The 18,877-nt window shown below is 45.6% G+C and overlaps 1 protein-coding gene across 1 annotated transcript in view; it reads left to right on the top strand.

The window, feature by feature from the left end:
- Window positions 1–18,877, top strand: part of MAPK4 (mitogen-activated protein kinase 4) — a 128,039-nt gene that overhangs the window by 36,640 nt on the left and 72,522 nt on the right. The window contains exon 2 of the mRNA XM_030567702.1: window positions 9,041–10,547. Coding sequence (XP_030423562.1) covers window positions 10,002–10,547 — 546 coding nt within the window. The 5' untranslated portion in view covers window positions 9,041–10,001. The remainder of the gene's footprint in view (window positions 1–9,040; window positions 10,548–18,877) is intronic.

Below are 18,877 nucleotides of genomic sequence, written 5' to 3'. Positions count from 1 at the left end.
CTCTGGGCCTCTTCCTACTGGACCCTTTTATTTCCAGCCCTATATCGGGGCCAACATCCCCAGGTCCTGCTCCGTCTGCAATCACAGCTGTGTAAGTTCAGCCAGCCATAAACTCTCTGTGATTGTCAGACTCCTTTAGCCAGAGAGGAGCACCTATCTTCACTCCTCTGGTTCCAGCTAGGGACTGACCGGCTAATACCAAGCAGCTCCTTTTATCTGGACCAGCAGGGCCCTGATTGGCTGTGGCTAGCTCCTCTAGCCCTTGGAGGACCAGATCTCTATGGTTTCCAAAATGGCTGCTTTGGAGACTCCTCCTTCCCTACTTCTCTCTTCCCAGCTTGCTGCTTCTTGGGGTGGGAGTAGTAGGACCAAAGGGCTCTCAGCAAGGAGCTGCAATGGCTGAATACACCCCATCACAGGGTCTTAATTTACACACAAAAATGGTACTGTCCACACCTCTTGTCAGAAGTTTAATATCAAATGCTGTAGCCTATCTCATGTTACTGAGGCTTCATTATTTTTTTAACAAAGAATATTTGTAAATAGAGCTAAACTGCAATTGCAAAGTAAATCGAGAGAGAACACTGTAATGCATTAGCTTTGCTTTGTTAGTATTTGGGCATTCATGTAACCTATAATGGGTTACTCAGGCATCTGTGTGATTAGCAAGATTCTGCTTCATTTCCTCTGTACGGATGGGGAAACTGAGATACAGAGTTGGCGACTTTGCCAAGCAAAGCTGTGACAAAACCAGGATTTGGGAAAAATGGTGGAGCAGTTGTCTGTTAAAGCAGTGGCTCTCAACCTTTCCAGACTACTGTACCCCTTTCAGGAATCTGATTTGTCTTGCATAACCCCAAGTTTCACCTAAGTTAAACTACTTGCTTGCAAAATCAGACATAAAAATACAAATGTGTCACAGCACACCGTTACTGAAAATTAGTTTGCTTTCTCATTTTTACCATATAATTATAAAATAAATCAATTGGAATATAAATATTTTACTTACATTTCAGTGTATAGTATAGAGAGCAGTATAAACAAGTCATTGTCTGTATGAAATTTTAGTTTGTGCTGATTTTGTTAGTGCTTTTTATGTAGCCTGTTGTAAAACTAGGCAAGTATCTAGATGAGTTGAAGTACCCCCTGGAAGACCTCTGCATATCTTCAGGGGTACACATACCCCTGACTGAGAACCACTGTGTTAAAGTGTGTGAGGTGTGAAAGGGGGTGGAGCAGTTACTTAAACATGCTCTTCTTTTACACCTTTGGTCTGCTTTGTGTGTAAACTGCACTAATTTAGACTCACTTATGCGTCTGTTGAGCGGGAGTCAGGAGGTCTAAGAGAATGTGAGTGGACACGGAATTAAAATCAGTGTGAGATATTCTAAGTTGCATCTCCTCTAAATTTGGTTTGATATCTATGGGCCTATCTAGACGAACAGTTAGTGTGCGGCAAGCTGGGGTGTAAATCTATAGCGCACTAGCTGTCACTCAATATATGTCCATGTGGATCCTGATACCAGGCAGTAACAGTTCTTGGTGCATATTGACCTACTCCTGTTTCAAAGTAGGGTAGCTCAAAGTGCAGTAGAGGACTTTTAGTGTGTGGCAGCAGGTTTCACATGGAGACTGTGGGTATGTCTACACTTCACACTAAGGCCGGGCTCTGACTCAGGTTTGAGCCAAAGCCCCCCTTCCATCTATACATAATTCATTCAGATTCAGGTCATCAGGACCTGCCAGAGGAGTGGATCAGAGCCTACTGTGAGTCTGCTCCCAACCCTGTCATTATGCTGTGTGAACATAGGCCAAGCCACAGACCCAAGTCAGAAGGTCTTCATTATGCAGCATGGACAAGTTAACAGAGCTGCAAGACCTGGGTCAAGCAATTGTAAATCCAGATTTACAATGCAGTGTGAACACTCAAGCACAGGCTTGGAAACCTCAGGTCCACAAGCCTGGGTCCCATGGATCTGGGCTTAGTGTGCAGTGCAGATAAACCCTTACCTCTGGTCTACACTGGGGGGAAGGGGAGGGAATCGATCTAAGATACGCAACTTCAGCTATGAGAATAGCGTAGCTGAAGTTGACATATCTTAGATTGACTTAGATTGACTTACTTCGCATCCTCGCAGCACGGGATCGATGGCTGCCACTCTCCCGTCGACTGCGCTTCCGTCTCTCGCCCTGGTGGAGTTTGGGAGTCGATGGGGAGCCCATTCGGGGATCAATGTATCGCATCTAGACGAACACGATACATCGATCCCCGATAGATCAATCACTACCCGCCAATCTGGCAGGTAGTGTAGACATACCTTCAGTGTGTAGCAGGCTACTGCAGTGTAGATTTACACCCCAGCTTGCTGCACACTAATTGTTTGTCTAGACAAGCCCTCAGATTCTCTCATTCTACCATGACATGGAAATTCCCCAGATTGTTACAGTCAGAAAGAGTCCATGGCACATTCACTTTGCAAAGCTGACCTAAATTCTGAAGAGCTATTCTAACCAAAAATGTAGCCCTACAAAATCGCATTGCATTTACAGCACTATTCTCTATCAAATATTGAATGTTTTTTTCATAAGCTGAAACCCACACAGACCAGAGCTAGCTGCCACCCCAGCTTGGGAACCAAATCTGTGTTTTCCAGGTCATATGGAAGAGAATGAAATCTGTTGTTGCTGTGCACACTGTATCTCAAAGATCTTCTGGGGTCTCGGATGCATGTAGAATTATACTTTACTAGACTGACAAATGTATTCTTTTTTCCAACTGTGGCTGTTGCCACCAGATATAGCACTTCCTCAAGCTGCACGCTCTCTCTGGTGTGTGGGTGTTGTATACACACACCCCACTAACTGTGCCAAACCTCAAAGAAAATTGTTAAATAGAAACAAACAGGTTTGTTCCCTGTTCAAGAAAAACTTTGCTTCTCTCTCTTGAGACCTGATCCAGAAAAATACAGCCCTGCAGAGAGAGATAGAGAGAGAACAACAATATTTCCTTGTTTGGGGATTTATTCGTTCTCTTTGCTACATATGAAAGGCGAGTAGACTTACTTTGGCCATGCATCTGTGTGATATCTGAAAAGGGAGCCTTCTCACCTAAGGATATGCAGCTACCCACAGCAAATAGAACAAAATATATTTTCCATGTAGGTGCTTATGTTATGGAGCCAAATAGCTGTGGTAGCAAACACACAAGAAGAATCCCATATGTTTTGTTTGCCTTTAACGCTGTGTATTTAATTACAACAAATAATATACACGGGGAATAGTGACAAGGCTCTGGCGGAAGACCACCCAGTGCATTTCAGAAGTGGGCAGGGAATTCTAATCTAATTCTGTCTTCCTATGACCCAGTGCAGAGAGACACATGGCCACGTCCCTTCTGTCATAGCCCATACACTAGCTGCAAGGAAAAAAGGTGGAGTAGGAGCTAGTGTGCTGTTGCTGTGCTATCTGAACTTTCCTAATTGGCATGAAGTATAATGCTATTTTAAATGTGTTATTCAGACTGAACATCATATGTGTTCCCTATACTGCTGGCTCGGTAATAATATGAAAGGACTCCAAACTAAATTTGTTTCTAACATGCAATTGGCTTTTTATCAAGAGATCCATCTACAGAGATACTGTAACTACAGCTAGCATTCAAACCATGTGCACACAGACTAACTTTCTGGTCCTATCTCCAAACTCTTCCCACCTGCAATCTGTAGTACTCCTTCCAAGTTCCATGCAGGTTGCCACAGGATGAAGAGCAAACCATTTGAGGTGGATTTTTTTTTAATAGAAGGAAAACAATCTGATGTATATGACACATTTTGATTGCAAACCTACAGTTCAGATCTTTTAGGGCAGCCTTGTATAAACATGGATTTTAAAAGATGTTAGTGTCTCATTCACTGCTGACTGGTGCTGGGATTAACAGCATGTATGTGACTGCTTGTATAAGTAAACTAGCAATAGGTGCTATATGCAGCTACACAAAATGAGACTCTGGATAGGGGAAACACTAATTCAAGAGAGGCAGTGTGGTATAATGGTTAGAACAAGGCACTAGGAGTCATGGCTTCTGGGAACTGTTCCCAATCCTGCCAATTACTCCTTCTGTGGCTTGTGCAAGTCATGTAATGTCTGTGTCTCTCTTTACCCACTGTAAAGCAGAAATAAAACATACCTACCATATAGGAGAGTTGTGTTTATAAGTGATTTGATTTGATACTCTGGGATAAAGAGCCCCATATAGAGCGAAGTATTAATGTGGATGATTCTTGAGGCAGAGAAAGAAGCAAGTATTCCCTATTACCCTCCCCCAAATAGATTTATATGGGTTGCTACATGAGCTCTCTAGAGATGGACAGACTCAATAGCAGTGGCTGCAAGGGACCAGAGAATGAGCAAGTCCAGGCTTAATTTCCATTTCTGGAATCAGAAATTGGCCTTTTTCAGTTCTCAAAGCCCAAATATAGATCCAGATCCAGACCTCTACACTTGAAGCCCTTCCAGTCTGGGTGCGTGTGGCAGCAGAATGTTACTATTAAGCATAGCTTCATGAGAGAGACCATGAAAAGTAAAGCCAACTTTTATTTTCATTTTCCACTCAGATATTTGTCACTCACAGAGTTGACCAAGGAATGAAGGAATTCCTCCCATTCTTACCCTTACAGATTGGTACCTAAATACAAATGAACATGTTACCCTTCCATCTCAGACTCTGCCAATCAGTGACACATCCCCCATTTTGGAATGACACAAAGCATGAATCTTAATAAAGATGTTCTCCTCCTCCCTCTGGAACACACTGGACTATTTGCATTTCTGGAGGAGAAATGAGCTGCATTGTTAGCTGACTATCCTACTCCACTCTTGATAATACTCTTGTTCTCCTTGGTAAAGGTCCCAGATCCTGTCTGTCTTTATAAATGTACTAAATCTAATGGTTTGTCATGATGTAAGATTTTGGCAGCCACCAAAGTGCACAGGCATGTGGCCAACAACCTACCAAGTCTAATGTTTAGAATATTTACCACTGGACCTTGAATTCAAAGGGAGTTGCACCTGCTTATGCCAGATTTGAATTTAGCCTCATGTCTTTAAGATCTGGAGGAAAGCAACCGAGCCTATAGAAACCATGCTCTCAAACCCTGAAGGAGCAATTTGTTTAGGTAACAAAGGTTCTAGGCCGTGTGGGACTGCTCTTTCACAACAAAACAATGTGGCAGTGCTGGAGTTGTATGTGCTCGTCTCGCTGAACAATTCATATATTGAATGTAGCCCTTTTTTTGTTTGCAAACACTAAGGGATGGGTAGCTCAGTGGTTTGAGCGTTGGCCTGCTAAACCCAGGGTTGTGAGTTCAATCCTTGAGGGGGCCACTTAAGGATCTGGGGCAAAATCAGTACTTGGTCCTGCTAGTGAAAGCTGGTGTCTGGACTCAATGATCTTTCAAGGTCCCTTCCAGTTCTAGGAAATAGGATGTCTCTATTTATTTATAAGGGTAGGTCTACACTGCAATTACAAACCCATGGCTGGCCTGTGTCAGCTGACATAAACTTATGGGGCTCTGGCTGCAGGGCAGTAGAACTACAGTGTAGATGCCCGAGCTGCGGGCTTGGGCTGGATCCCAGGCTCCAGGACCTTCCCTCATTGCCAGGTCCCAGAGCCCAGGTTGCAGCTCAAGCCTGGATGTTTACACTGTAGTTTTATAGCTATGCAACCTGAGCACCATGAGCCTGAGTCAGGTGACATGGGTCAGCTGCCTGTGTTTTATTGCAGTGTAGAACATACCTTTGCAGGTCTCTGGGAAAACCCAAGGTGCTGAGAACTCAGAAGGTGTCAATCTCTTCTCCAGCACAAAGTTAAGCTGTGCTGTATGATTACTGTGGCCCTACTACCGCAGCATCTGAGCAGCTGACCACGCAGTCATTAATGTATTTATCCTCACGGCACACCTGTGCTTTACAGAAGTCCTATTATCCTTTTCCAGATGGGGAACAGAGGCACAGAGAAATAGCTAGATTCACAACAGAAAGTAGGCACCTATCTGCTACTTCAGGCACCAAAATCAGGACCCTCTGGAATCCACAAAGCCCCTGCTCAATTGCCTCTGATCCTGTAGGTGCCTAAACTCACTTGGCATCTAAATTTTTGCAGTAAAAATTTCCTGCGTTTCTGCCTCTTGAGCATACGCACTGCAGTCCCATGCCAGACATCTAAGTCTCAGAGGGATGCACCAACCAGGGGAATATAGGTGTTCCTCTACTTCACTCACCCATGGGGCCTGAGCCTGTAAGCGTGCTGAGACCTCACCATGTGGACTGGGCCCCATCGGTGAGCTTGCGTGCGATGTGGGGAGGGAAGAGGAGGTGCTCCCTCATAACAGTTAGCCCAGTGGTTAGAGTGCTCACTTGGGACACCCCCAGTTCAAGTCCCCCCTCAGGTAAAGGGATTTGAACCTGGATCTGCTACCTCTCAGGTGAGTGCCCTAATCCCTGGGTTGTGGGACATGCTGCTGTGGGTGCTCTCAGTCCCTCCTGTTGAAGCAGTTCCACTGTGGATAAATAATTGTGAAAAGATCCTTGGAGGAGGGGAGCAGATCTTGGGTCTCTTGGGTCTGGGCTCTAACCACCAGGCTACAGAGTCATTCTCATGCTTGCTTTTTCTCTCTCTCTCTGGCCCCGATGATTCTTTCATTATTAAGCCACAGTGGAACAACTTCAGCAGGAGAGACAGTTACACACTCACCTGAGAGGTGGCAGGTCCCTGTACAAATCCCTGAACCCCCTCAGGTGGGGGAACCTGAACTGAGGGTTCCCCCATCCCAAATGAGTACCCCAACCATTTGGGCTAAAAGTTATGAGGGAGCTGCTGCTGCTGCTCCTCTGCCCCTTGGGCTTCTTGACAAAACAGCATAGGCGCCTAACCCCAAGGGAGGGTTTACAGCTGAGAGTCCCAGGCAGAGGCAAGCGCCTCCCTGTAGCCTGGACTCTAGGCACTTATCTCTGACAGAGGGGTGGGTCTTATAGGTTTGCCAACTTTCTACTCAGACAAAACCAAACACCTTTGCCCTGCCTCTTCTCCGAGGCCCTGCACCCGCTCACTCCATCCACCCCTCTCTCTGTTGGTTGCTCTCCCCACCCTCACTCACTCGCTCATTTTCACCTGGCTGGCTCGGGGGCTGGGCTGTGGAAGGGGGTGAGGGCTCCAGGGTGGGGCCAGAAATGAGTTTGGGGTGCAGGAGGTGCTCCGAGCTGGGATCGAGCGGTTTGGAGGGCAGGAGGGGGATCAGGACTGGGGCAGGGGGTTGGGACATGGGTGGTGGGGTCAGGGGTGCAGGCTCTGGGTGGCGCTTACCTCAGGCAGCTCCCAGAAGCAATGGCATGTCCCCTCTCCAGCTACTTTGCAGAAGTGTGGCCAGGCAGCCCTGCGCGCTGACCCGTCCACAGGCATTGCTCCCGCAGCTCCCATTGGCTGCGATTCCGGGCCAATGGGAGCTGCGGAGCTGGCATTTGGGGCAGGGGCAGCACGCGGAGCCCCCTGGCTGCCCCTACATCTAGGAACCAGAGGGAGGACATGCCATTGCTGCCGGGAACTGCACGGAGCCATGGCAGGCAGGGAGCCTGCCTTAGCCCTGCTGTGTCACCGACCAGACTTTTAATGGCGGTGCTGATTGGAGCCACCAGGGTCCCTTTTTGACCAGGCGTTCTGGTCGAAAACCGGACACCTGGCAACCTTAGGGTCTGAGCTCACAGCTCTCGGCTTGGCATCACCCATTGGCTTGCTTCGGCGAGGAGTCACTTGGCGTGCTGCTGGCTTTTGTGAATCCCATGCTGAGGTGCCTAACTCTCCCCATGCTCAGGCTCCGAACTCAGACTTTGTGAATCCTAGTGTTTTTTCTGGGTGCCTAAAAGTTAAGGATGGTGATGCTCAGTGTCACACACCTAAGGTTTTTTCTGTGAACTTAGTTCTAAGTGACTGGCCCAAAGTCACACAGAGCAGGGACTTTAAACCAGGTCTCCAAAGCCTTAGGGTAGTGGGTTAAGAGCTGAGCCATCCTTCCTGTCTACTGCTGTTAGAAGAATCACCTTCATTTCACATGGATAATACAGCAATACCATGAAAAGCCCAGTCAGGAACCCTGATCCTATTGGGCTGAGCCCTGTTCAAACACATATAAAGTCAGTCCTTACCTTGCAGAATTTAGTCTAAGAGTGGCATAAGGCATGCCTGTTATTTGAGGCTGCTTTATGAAGTTAAACGGTAGTTCGATTCCACCCTAGAGGTGGCTCCTCTTCAGCGGCAGGTGAAGGTATTCCTGTGTATAGTTTGCATGTCAGCTGATAAAAGTTTGTAAAGCACATTAAAGTCCTTCTGAATGAAAGGCACTACTGAAAGGGTGAGATGATTATCATAGCTTGGGCTGAAGCAGCTTTTCAATTATCTTGGCTTGTGCAGAGCACGAATGCAAGCCAGATATTTGTGTACCAGTGGGAGTGCCTCCTCTCCCCCAGTGGAGTATTTACGTACAAAAGAGGAAAAAAAACCCAGCTGACCAGCTTTTAAACAAAAAGAGCGTAAATTACAAACCGAAGAAAAACATGACAAATTCTTTACTCTGGGCTGCTTAGCACATGTGCATGTCATGCACCGCTAATACAGTTTTTTTGCAATTCAGTTAAGCATGCTTGTGCTGTCTAACTGGACAGTTGGAGACACAAGTATTATTAAATCTTAGATGTTTGCAGATAACCTCATAAAATATTCAAACATTAAAAAAGAAAACCCAGCAAAACACAAAGTACGTATTATTGGCCCTTTATGTTTTCAGTTTAAAAAGACAGAATTAAGCATGTGAAAAAAGCTGCTAATGATGTGTGCGTTTGGAGAGCATAACTAATTAATTTCCTAAAGGTCATAACTGCTATTTCCCACCTATTGCTTTGCTCATGTTTAACCTTCAAGGAGAAAGAATTTACATAAGAGGAGCATATTTGATGTTCTTATCAAATCAATCAATCTCTTCTTTTTTTCCAGGAGGAGGGCTGAGAACCACTGAGGGATAACCAGCCGGTATGATGCAGGCAATTCCACCAGCAATAAACGTTACAACCGGCTATGAAGATCAAATGACACTTGGGTTGGTTAACGAAAGCTATACAAGGGGAAAGTGTTGGAATACTGAGCCTGGAAATTTACTGTGCTGAGCTCAGCTGATGAAAAACAAGTTTCAATCAGAAAAGCGGTTTACTTCCGTCAACCCTTCTGCCTACCAAATGGAAAAAGAGGCCTGTGTATAGAGTGAGGGTGGCAGAAAGAATAACAGTCTTGCTGAACTAGTGGCTTCAGAGAAAGAAAACTGGCATTCAAATTCACCTCTGGAAAGTGTGGCTCTCCAGTTTGAAGGTTATTTGAGGAATTTGGGGGCTGAAGGTCATGGTTGGAAGCTAGCAGCATCTGAAGCAATTCTAGGTTCCCACATTAAATGCTGAAATCTGCTAGCTTGACTCCACTGTGAAGCAACACCTGAAGTAAGTGAGAACACAGAGACCTAGGGGAAAGGCTAATTACAACCCCAGCTAGCCTATTATTTCAGCAATATATCGTAGACTTCAGGGATAAAAAAGCAAGAGGGGCTGAAGAACTTAGCAGAGTGTATCTTTTAATAGCCTCAAGAAAAATAAACTAACTGTGTTTTGATAGGAAGAACTATTTTTTCACTTTTTTTTCTGCATTCCAAATTTCAAAGCTCTTTGGAAAGTCTCCCTCCTCCCCTCCCCTCATCTATTTTGAAATATATCATTTTGCTCAGACGTCTATTTTCCCCATTTCTACGTATCTGGAAGTCTCTTTTTTTGAAACTATGGGCTCAGAACAAGCAACCCCTCAGGTATCTGTGGGTAATAATGACTTGCTTTATTTCAAGATACATTTATGATCTGGAAGTTCTTTGCCTTGCTCAGTTTTTCAAGTGGTAAAGAAAGATCAGAGTCCAACAATGGCAGAGAAGTGCGACTGTATCGCCAGCATGTATGGCTATGATCTGGGTTGCCGCTTTGTTGATTTCAGGCCCCTGGGCGTTGGTGCAAATGGACTGGTTCTGTCTGCGGTTGACAGCAAAAGCTGCCGCAAAGTGGCTGTGAAGAAGATCACCATCAGCGACGCACGGAGCATGAAGCATGCCTTCCGAGAGATCAAGATCATCCGCCGGCTGGACCACGACAACGTTGTGAAAGTGTATGAGGTGTTGGGGCCTAAGGGAGCCGATCTGCAAGGGGAGTTTTTCAAGTTTAACACAGTGTACATAGTCCAGGAGTACATGGAGACTGACTTGGCTCGACTGCTGGAGCAAGGAACGTTGACTGAGGAACATGCCAAACTCTTCATGTACCAGTTGCTGAGAGGGCTGAAGTACATCCACTCAGCTAATATACTGCACAGAGACCTCAAGCCCGCCAACATTTTCATCAGCACAGAGGACCTGGTGTTGAAGATTGGTGACTTTGGGCTGGCAAGGATTGTAGATCAACATTACTCTCATAAGGTATGTGAAACGAAACTACTACTCTTTCTGCGTCAATCAGATTGTTGTCCCAAGGAGAGATGGGCTCAAACCAAATCCCCAGAACTGATCAGCCCCCACAAATTTTGGAAGAGCTCAGCTCTGGATTCGTGTTCAGTTCTGGGCAGTGGACCTGATTCTGACTTTGATTACACTAGTTTTGCATCCACAGGATTCTATAGACCTCATTCGAGTTATTCCTGACTTAACACTGGTTTTAAGAGGAAAGCCTGCATCTTAGGCCCACTCTTCCATTGCTGCTTCTTCAGCCTCTTAGCATCTACATATTTGTGACTGCAAGCAATAGGACCACAGCACTTCTCCTAAGGGGAAATTACTTATTGTTCCTATTCTGGGCACCTGTTGGTATTATGCTCCATTTCTAGGAGATATTTCTGGGTGTCACACTGCAGAATCATAGCAATCCATTTCTAGTGTATCATTTCTCAGATGTAGTCACTGTGGTCATATGCAGCCACCACAGGCTTTTTTTGCAGCCACAGCCCTCCGGGCAGTGGTTGGGAGGGAAGGGACTGCCTGCTGAATTTTGCTGTTGTAATTAGAGCACCTCACACTTTTTGAGGTTTGTCCTATGTCAGGTTCTAATTCTGTCTTCCTGTTCCAGGGTGAATGGCTGCTGTAACTATGCCATGGAATCTTCTCTCTCGTGCACTGTTTAGTGCAGGGGTCGGCAACCTTTCAGAAGTGGTGTGCCGAGTCTTCATTTATTCACTCTAATTTAAGGTTTCGCATGCCAGTAATATATTTTAACATTTTAAGAAGGTCTCTTTCTATAAGTCTATAGTATATAACTAAATTATTGTTGGTTGTAAAGTAAATAAGGTTTTTAAAATGTTTAAGAAGCTTCATTTAAAATTAAATGAAAATGCAGAGCCCCCTAGACCGGTAGCCAGGACCGGGGCAGTGTGAGTGCCACTGAAAATCAGCTTGTGTGCCGCAGGTTGCCTATCCCCGGTTTAGTAGCTGTTCAACATAAATTTGAACAGTGATTAGAATGAGCCCAAACTAATCCCCTAGACCTAACTACTCTTGGAGTACTTGAAATCTGGGGATGGATGAGTGCTTCAGGCTGCATACCAAAGAGCTGATTCTCCACTCTCTTCTGTTCCTTACCAGCTCATCAGCCAGGTTTGAACTTGGGCACTTCAGCACCAAAGCACATGTGAGCTGGAGGAGGTAGCAGCTAGCAATAGCAGGCTGTTAAATTCTACGTGGCCTAGCTACTTTGGGGATGGGGACTATAACACACGTTTCACAGTTGTGTGGTGCTTTCATCTTTCACACGTAGGCAAAAGTGTGGCCACATCTGACTTTTCAATTCATGCTCACCGGTGATGGAATTTTACACCCACTTTGCCTAGTGTAAATGGCTTTGCAGGGTGCAAACAGTGGAGAAACAGGCCTCGGCTCTCTCGTCAGCAGGATGCATTTGTATCACTTTTCATTCTTTAAGGTCAAATCCTGCAGGCCTGACTCAGGCTGCGCTCTCCTTGGTTTCTTCTGTGTTACTCTTGGCCTGCCACAGCCCTACTCTTCTAGTCTGTACCATCTTGCCAGAAAGGATTGTATCAGAGCATCCACTAGGACTTAGCTGAAACCACCAAACACATTTCTCTAGTGCAGTCAGCCTAGTCTTTAGAGGTGAAATGGTGATAAGAACATAAGAATGGCCATAGTGGGCGAGACCAATAGTACATCTAGCCCAGTATCCTGTCTTCTGGCAGTGGCCGACGTCAGGTGCTTCAGAAGGAATGATCCGAGCAGGTGATCATCAAATGATCCATAGCCCATTCCCAGCTTCTGCCAAACAGAGGTTAGGACACTTCAGAGCATGGTTTTGCATCTCTGCCCATCCTGGTTAATAGCCATTGATGGACCTGTCCTCTAAACTTACCCAGTTCTTTTTTGAACTCTAGAAACACATACTGCACTTGATCACTATGCAGTGCTTTGGCTCAGTGGTTCTCGGGGTACGTAGAGTCCTTCCAGGGGCATACATCAACTCAGCCAGGTATTTTCCTAGTTTTACAACAAACTACATAGAAAGCAGTAGTAAAATCAGTACAAACTAAAAGTTTCATATAAACAATTACTTTTTTTATACTATACATTGAAATGTAAGTACAATATTTGTATTCCAATTGATTTATTTGATAATTATATGGTAAAAATGAGAAAATAAGCAATTTTTCAGTAACAATGGGCTGTGACACTTGTATTTTTAATGTCTGATTTTGTAAGCAAGTAGTTTTTAAGTGAGGTGAAACTTGGGAGTACCCAAGACAAATCAGACTCCTGAAAGGGGAACAGTAGTCTGGAAAGGTTGAGAGCCACTGGTCTAGCTGACCTCATCTGGGATTTTTGTACGTGGAACAAGTGTAGAATATATCATAAACTGGTGTATCTAACCACTCTGCAATGCAAACCCTTTTCTGCTTTATCTGAATCAGTGAACAATGCACCGTGCGTATTCTGGTGCTGTTAGTAAACTAGGTCTATCTCTCTTAGTTTTTCTTATGTAAAAAACATCCCATCCGTCATTCATTGTATATTTTATATTCAACTAAAGATACATATTTGCCAATCTGTTTGCCCCTTATCACAAAATCAGTCAGATCTTGATTCTTGTTGTATGTATGTTCTGCTCTGGTTAGCCTGGCAGTCCCACTAATTAGTTCCTCTCACTTGTTTCTGAGACGAGACATCTAAATAATAAGACTGGGTTCTCTTTAGACTCCAGCCTATTAGGAAACAGAAAATCTGTCATTTAAGGCTTTACGAAGCACTATGTAAACTCAAGAAAACATCACAGATCCAACCAAGTAGATTGTAGTACCTGACTTACATTTTAAGTGCCCGATTAATGGCATATAACAGTTTAAGATTCTTACATAACTCTCTAAGCAGGAGAAACTGCAGCTATATAAAACACACCACCACCAAGTGTGAGGTCCATCCAGCCCGCTCCTATATTTTGACCTAGTGCAGCATGATCAATGTGTACCATTCATTCTGTAATCGTGTGACTAGTGTGTGTGCACCACTGCTCTCTACTGGAAGGACTTAGGATGGCTCAGCAGTGTATCATAGGCCTTATACGAATTATAGCTAATGGAGATTCTTTATCTCAGTTGCAGCAAAAGGCTCAGCAATCTGGCTGTCACTTTGAAGTTCAGCTGTGCTATGGTGTTCAGCACATTGACAAGTATGAAGTCCTTGGTGGCCACAGATTTACAATATCTGATGTTTACTAGAAAAGTATTTTGAATGGAGCTTAGGCAGAGATACCTTCATATAGTTAAACCTGGATTAGACTGTAAAATGTGTTGCTGCAGTATTTTCACAATCCCTTCATGTTTGCTACTGAAGGTTGGTTGGTTTTTTTGGGTGGAGGGGGTTCTTTTTTTTTTTTTTTTTTTGGTACCAGACTGGACCAGTTCAAACCACTCCACTGTTGAGAGAAGGATAAATGATCAACTTGTCTTAACACAGCAAATTGCAGTGAAATTCTTGTGCAAAGGGAATATCCCGTTACTGAGAACTATGCCCATGGTACCTTGTTCAATGGCACTTTGTGCCCTTGCTGTACACTTTTACTGCTCCGCAGGAGCTGATCGTAACTGTCTGACTAATCCAGATGAAAGAGAGAAATGCACAGAATGAGGAATGTAAAATATGTTCTGAGGGGGAGGAGGGAAATGCAGGTGGTGATTTCCATGGGGTTTTATCTAACATCCCTTGCCTTCAGCAATGAATAATAAAAGCAAATCCCTCTGGACATTGCGTGATGCAACCCTCTGCTTGGGTAAGACAACGAGGAAGCAATATGCAGCCTAGGACTTGAAAAAGCTTGATGTTTAAGGCAGAGCTAGGACTTAATGCGTCAAAGAACTGTCACTGGGGAGATTATTTCTCGTGCTGTGGAAGGTTGTGATTTGCCATAGAATGAAGCCAATAGTAATGACATGTCGCTCTTACAGAGTGGATTTTATTTCTAGATCGCTAAGTGCTTTATGAAGGAGATCAGTATCATTATCCCCATTTTACAGGTGGGGAAATTGAGGCTCAGAGATGAGACTTAACCATGATCACCTAGCATACGAGTGGCAGAACCAGGAACAGATTTTCTGGGTTGTTGTCTAATCCTCCCTTCACTCATCCACACTGCCTCCCCCCCACCCACCCATGAAGGCAATGTGTCCTGTCTAGTCTGTTCAGCTTACACAGTATTGGCTTCTTATGTCTCTCCCACTAGGGATAGGTTCTGCCATTTTCATTCTCATCGGGCTGGATTGGCACCTTTCAATTCAGGAAGTAAATAATGCAAATAAGGGGCATTGTATAGCTGTGCTGACCCCTGAGCAGGCCTGGGATGGGTTATGACTTCTGATTGAACCCACTGAGTGATACTTCACTCTGTAAGTCGTCCCACTGAACTCAACGGGGCTACTCATGAAGTCTGCTGTCACTGAACCCACGGGTAGCAGAATCAGCCTGTCTGAGGCTACGTCTGACTACCCGCCGTATCGGCGGGTTAAAATCGATTGCTCGGGGATCGATATATCATGTCTCATCTAGACGCGATATATCGATCCCCGAGCGCACTTATATCAATTCCGGAACTCCACCAACCCCAACGGCATTACAGAATCGACAGGGGGAGCCGCGGACATCAATCCCGCGCGGTGAGGACGAGTGAGTAATCCGATCTTAGATATTCGACTTCAGCTACGTTATTCACGTAGCTGAAGTTGCGTATCTAAGATCGATTCCCCCCCCCCCGTAGTGTAGACCAGCCCTAAGGTAGCAGAGCCTGGCCTCTGGCTTTGTAGATACTTGTCAAAACTCCATCCTTCTGTCATTGAGAAATTAAAAAATATTGCAAAAAATGCACAGACTGTTGTTTACACAGGGCCTATCTGCGCACAGTGGGTGAAATCCTGACATCAGTGGGAGTTTTGCCATTGACTTAAATGGGGCTAGGATTTCACCGCATCATGCACTCCTGTTGGCTCTGCAGTGAGGGTTTGTCAAGTAATATTTTACACAGAGCTGAGCTGAAAGGGTAGTTTCATAGAAATGTAGCTATGAAAGGGGTCCCCCGAGCCCCCGTGATAAGGCATGATTCAGTATGCCTATATGATCAGAGCTCTTGGTGCAAAAGGAAACAATTGAAAAAGGGTTTAAAGCACTAAATGTGGCTGTGGATCAGGCTTTGAATTTTAAATACCTTCGGGGTGTTGGGGGACGTGGGTGTTCAGATCTTGTATTCCAGTTTGGATCCCTCTTTCAAAAAGCCATGGTAATTTCAATCTCTATTAGAAACATATGGTGGAAAACATGCTGCCTGTTCTATTGAGGGTAAAACTGAGAGGGAAAGAAATGTAATTGTCTAACTTCAGAATGTGCCAAAGGGGGGAGTGATGCCTGACGCTGTACCTTATAAGGGAGAAAGCAGCAAAGATTAGAATGGAGCTCACTGTTTAAAAACCATTATTTTTAACCTACCACGTCTATCTGGATTATACTTATTCCTTCTTATGTAACCAGGAGCAAACCTTTGAGATGCAATTATCTTCTTTCACTGAGGTCAAGGACCAAATAAAGTATAAAGCCTCCCACTCCTTGGCACCTTGCATAGTGCATTATAATGCAAATACTGTACATTCCATGTCGGGAGACTCAGATAACAGCACAAAGGTGAACTACACAAATCTGGCATTAAAAAGGTTTCATGAGAAATCCTGTTCTGTAGGGTTTATAGGTTAGCGAGGTAGGAAACAGGTTCTGTTCATACAGCCAATCCTCATTGCACAGATTTCTATTGTACTGGGCTATACATACCCAAACTATCCGCCCTCTTATAATTAGCTTAAGGTTGAATTAAACCAGGAGAACCTAGTTCAAACCGGCATGGTCTGTGCTGTGGTCAAGGCTGAAAGGTTGAAGGTCAAATGCCCTTTTCGTTCCAGCCGCTGGAGTAGAGTTAACCACTCATAGTAATAGAATAGAACTGTAGGTCCATTAAATATTACTTAGGAGGACAAAGGACAAGTATTATGCCATGGCAGTTGGGGCCATGCCCAGAAGTCCTTACTCAGAGCAACCTCTTATTTCCATCATTGGGGGTATTGCCTAAGTCAGGACAGTTTAAATTGGAGGTTGGGCAGAGTCTGTCACCTTTACTCCCATTGAGTAAGCGCCTTACTCCACCAGATCGAAGTCATTGCTCGGGGCATGAGGTACTAACACATTGTTACAAGGGAGGCAGGTTCAGGGACTAGGAAAGAGCTCAGGAGTTGGACTTGGATATTTTAGGCCCTGCTTACCTGGGAAGCTATACTGGTTATACAGATATATTTATACCTGTTTAGTCCCATGTAGGCACTCTTCTCCCAGAGTGTCCACACAATGGTTAAACTATTGTAACTATATCTGTTTAAATTCACAGCTTAGCTTAGACCAGGAAAATGTCCCTGTACAGAAAAGGCCTTAGAAGCAGAAAGCAAGGGAGGATGGGGGGTGGGCAGGGTTTCAAAGCCAAGTCTTCCCCTTAGAATCTATACATGGTTCTTGCCATACACTGTCAGAAAATGTGGTTCATAACCAGAGGTGAAAGTAAGCTGGTACGACCCAGTATGGTGTACTGGCAAGAGCTGGTACTCTGTACCGGACCGGCTTCCTCAGGTGGCAATTTAAAGGGCCTGGGGCTCCCACCAGTGGCTGGAGCCCCGGGCCCTTTGAATTGCCACCCGAGCCCCGCTGCCAGAGCCAGCAGAGATTTAAAGGGGCCGGGGTGGTAGTGGTGGCTGGGACCCCTGGGGCTCCGTTGGCAATTTAAAGGCCCCGGGGCTCCACTGCGATAGTGGTGGCTGGGAGCCCCTGGACCTTTAAATCGCCGTCGGAGCCCCCGGCCGCCGCTGCTACCCAGGGCTCCAGCAGCAGGGCTCAGGTGGTGATTTAAAGGGCCCGGGGCTCCATTGCGATAGCGGTGGCTGGAGCCCCGGGCCCTTTAAATGGCCCCTGAGCCCCAGGGCTCCCAGCCACCTCTGCAGCTGGTAGTTCCGGCAGTGATTTAAAAGCCCCAGGGCTCCCAGCTGCCACTACATCAGCTGGAGCCTGGGGCCCTTTAAATCTGGATTTAAAGGGTCCAAGGTTCTAAAGGCCCCACCTCTTTGGGTTGAGGCCCCGCCCCTTCTGGTCGAGGCCCTGACCCTTGCTCAGGACTCCAGCGTATCGATAACTCGTTTAAGTTACTTTAACCCTTGTCCACAACTGCCTCTGTAGCACCATCTGCCCTATCCCTGGAGAACTCACTGTGTTGTGTTAGATCCGTATACAGGAATGGGGTGTTCTGGGGGCAGGACTGAATTGCTGGTAGGAAGAGTTTACCACACAGACCTTCCTTCCTAGAGCTGAGCCCAATGACAAGAATCTGAACCTTTGCTAACTTTTCTGGGAAAACGTTCTGTGGTTTGAATCTTCCCTGACTTTATAGGATGGAAGGTCCCAAAATGGTGGCAGATGGATAGTCCTTGGGAGCAGGGCTGGTGGTAGGGTATCATTATTGTGGGGGCAAGTGGGTATTTTGGGATCCCTGCATGTTGCTGTTTTGAAAAACAAACAACCTTCCAGGTGTTCAGGAACTAGTCAGAACCCTGGAAAATCTTGGAGTTTAAGAGCTTAAAAAAGTAAAATGTGGCTACTGTGTTACTATTTTGCTGTGATTTATAATTTTGGTCTTTCTGATTGGAATCAGAGTCCCCTTAAAGATTGTTTGGTGGTGCAAATGTCCCACCGGTGGCACCAGGCCTGCTTGGGAGCAGTGTAAATGTGCAGGGAAGGGAGCCTCGGGATCCATGTAGGGTAAGCAGCGTCTGACTTGCAGAATGCTGTGTCCTTCAGCTAGTCCGAGGGCTTGGCTACACTGGAGAGTTGCAGCGCTGTAAATCCACCACCAGCGCTGCAACTTACTCACCGTCCACACTTGCAGGGCACATACAGCGCTACATCTCCCTGGCTGCAGCACTGGTTGTACTCCTGCTCTGCCTCGGGTATAAGGATTGCGGCACTGGTGATGCAGTGCTGCTCCGCAAGTGTGGCCACCAAAAGCGCTGTAATTGGCCTCCAGGGTATTAGGAGGTATCCCAGAATGCCTGTTCACAACAAACCGGAAGAGTGGCTGAACTCCGGGCTCCCCGGAGTTGCTTATCTAAAAAACAAACACAGCTCCTGTTTGCTCGAGAAGAGGCAGGCAGGGGAATTGCTTTGGAATGTTCACAGCTGTTTGC

This window comes from Gopherus evgoodei, chromosome 6 (assembly GCF_007399415.2).
Source record: "Gopherus evgoodei ecotype Sinaloan lineage chromosome 6, rGopEvg1_v1.p, whole genome shotgun sequence".
Classification (NCBI taxonomy): Eukaryota; Metazoa; Chordata; order Testudines; family Testudinidae; genus Gopherus; species Gopherus evgoodei.
This window is presented reverse-complemented; position numbering and strand designations above follow the sequence as displayed.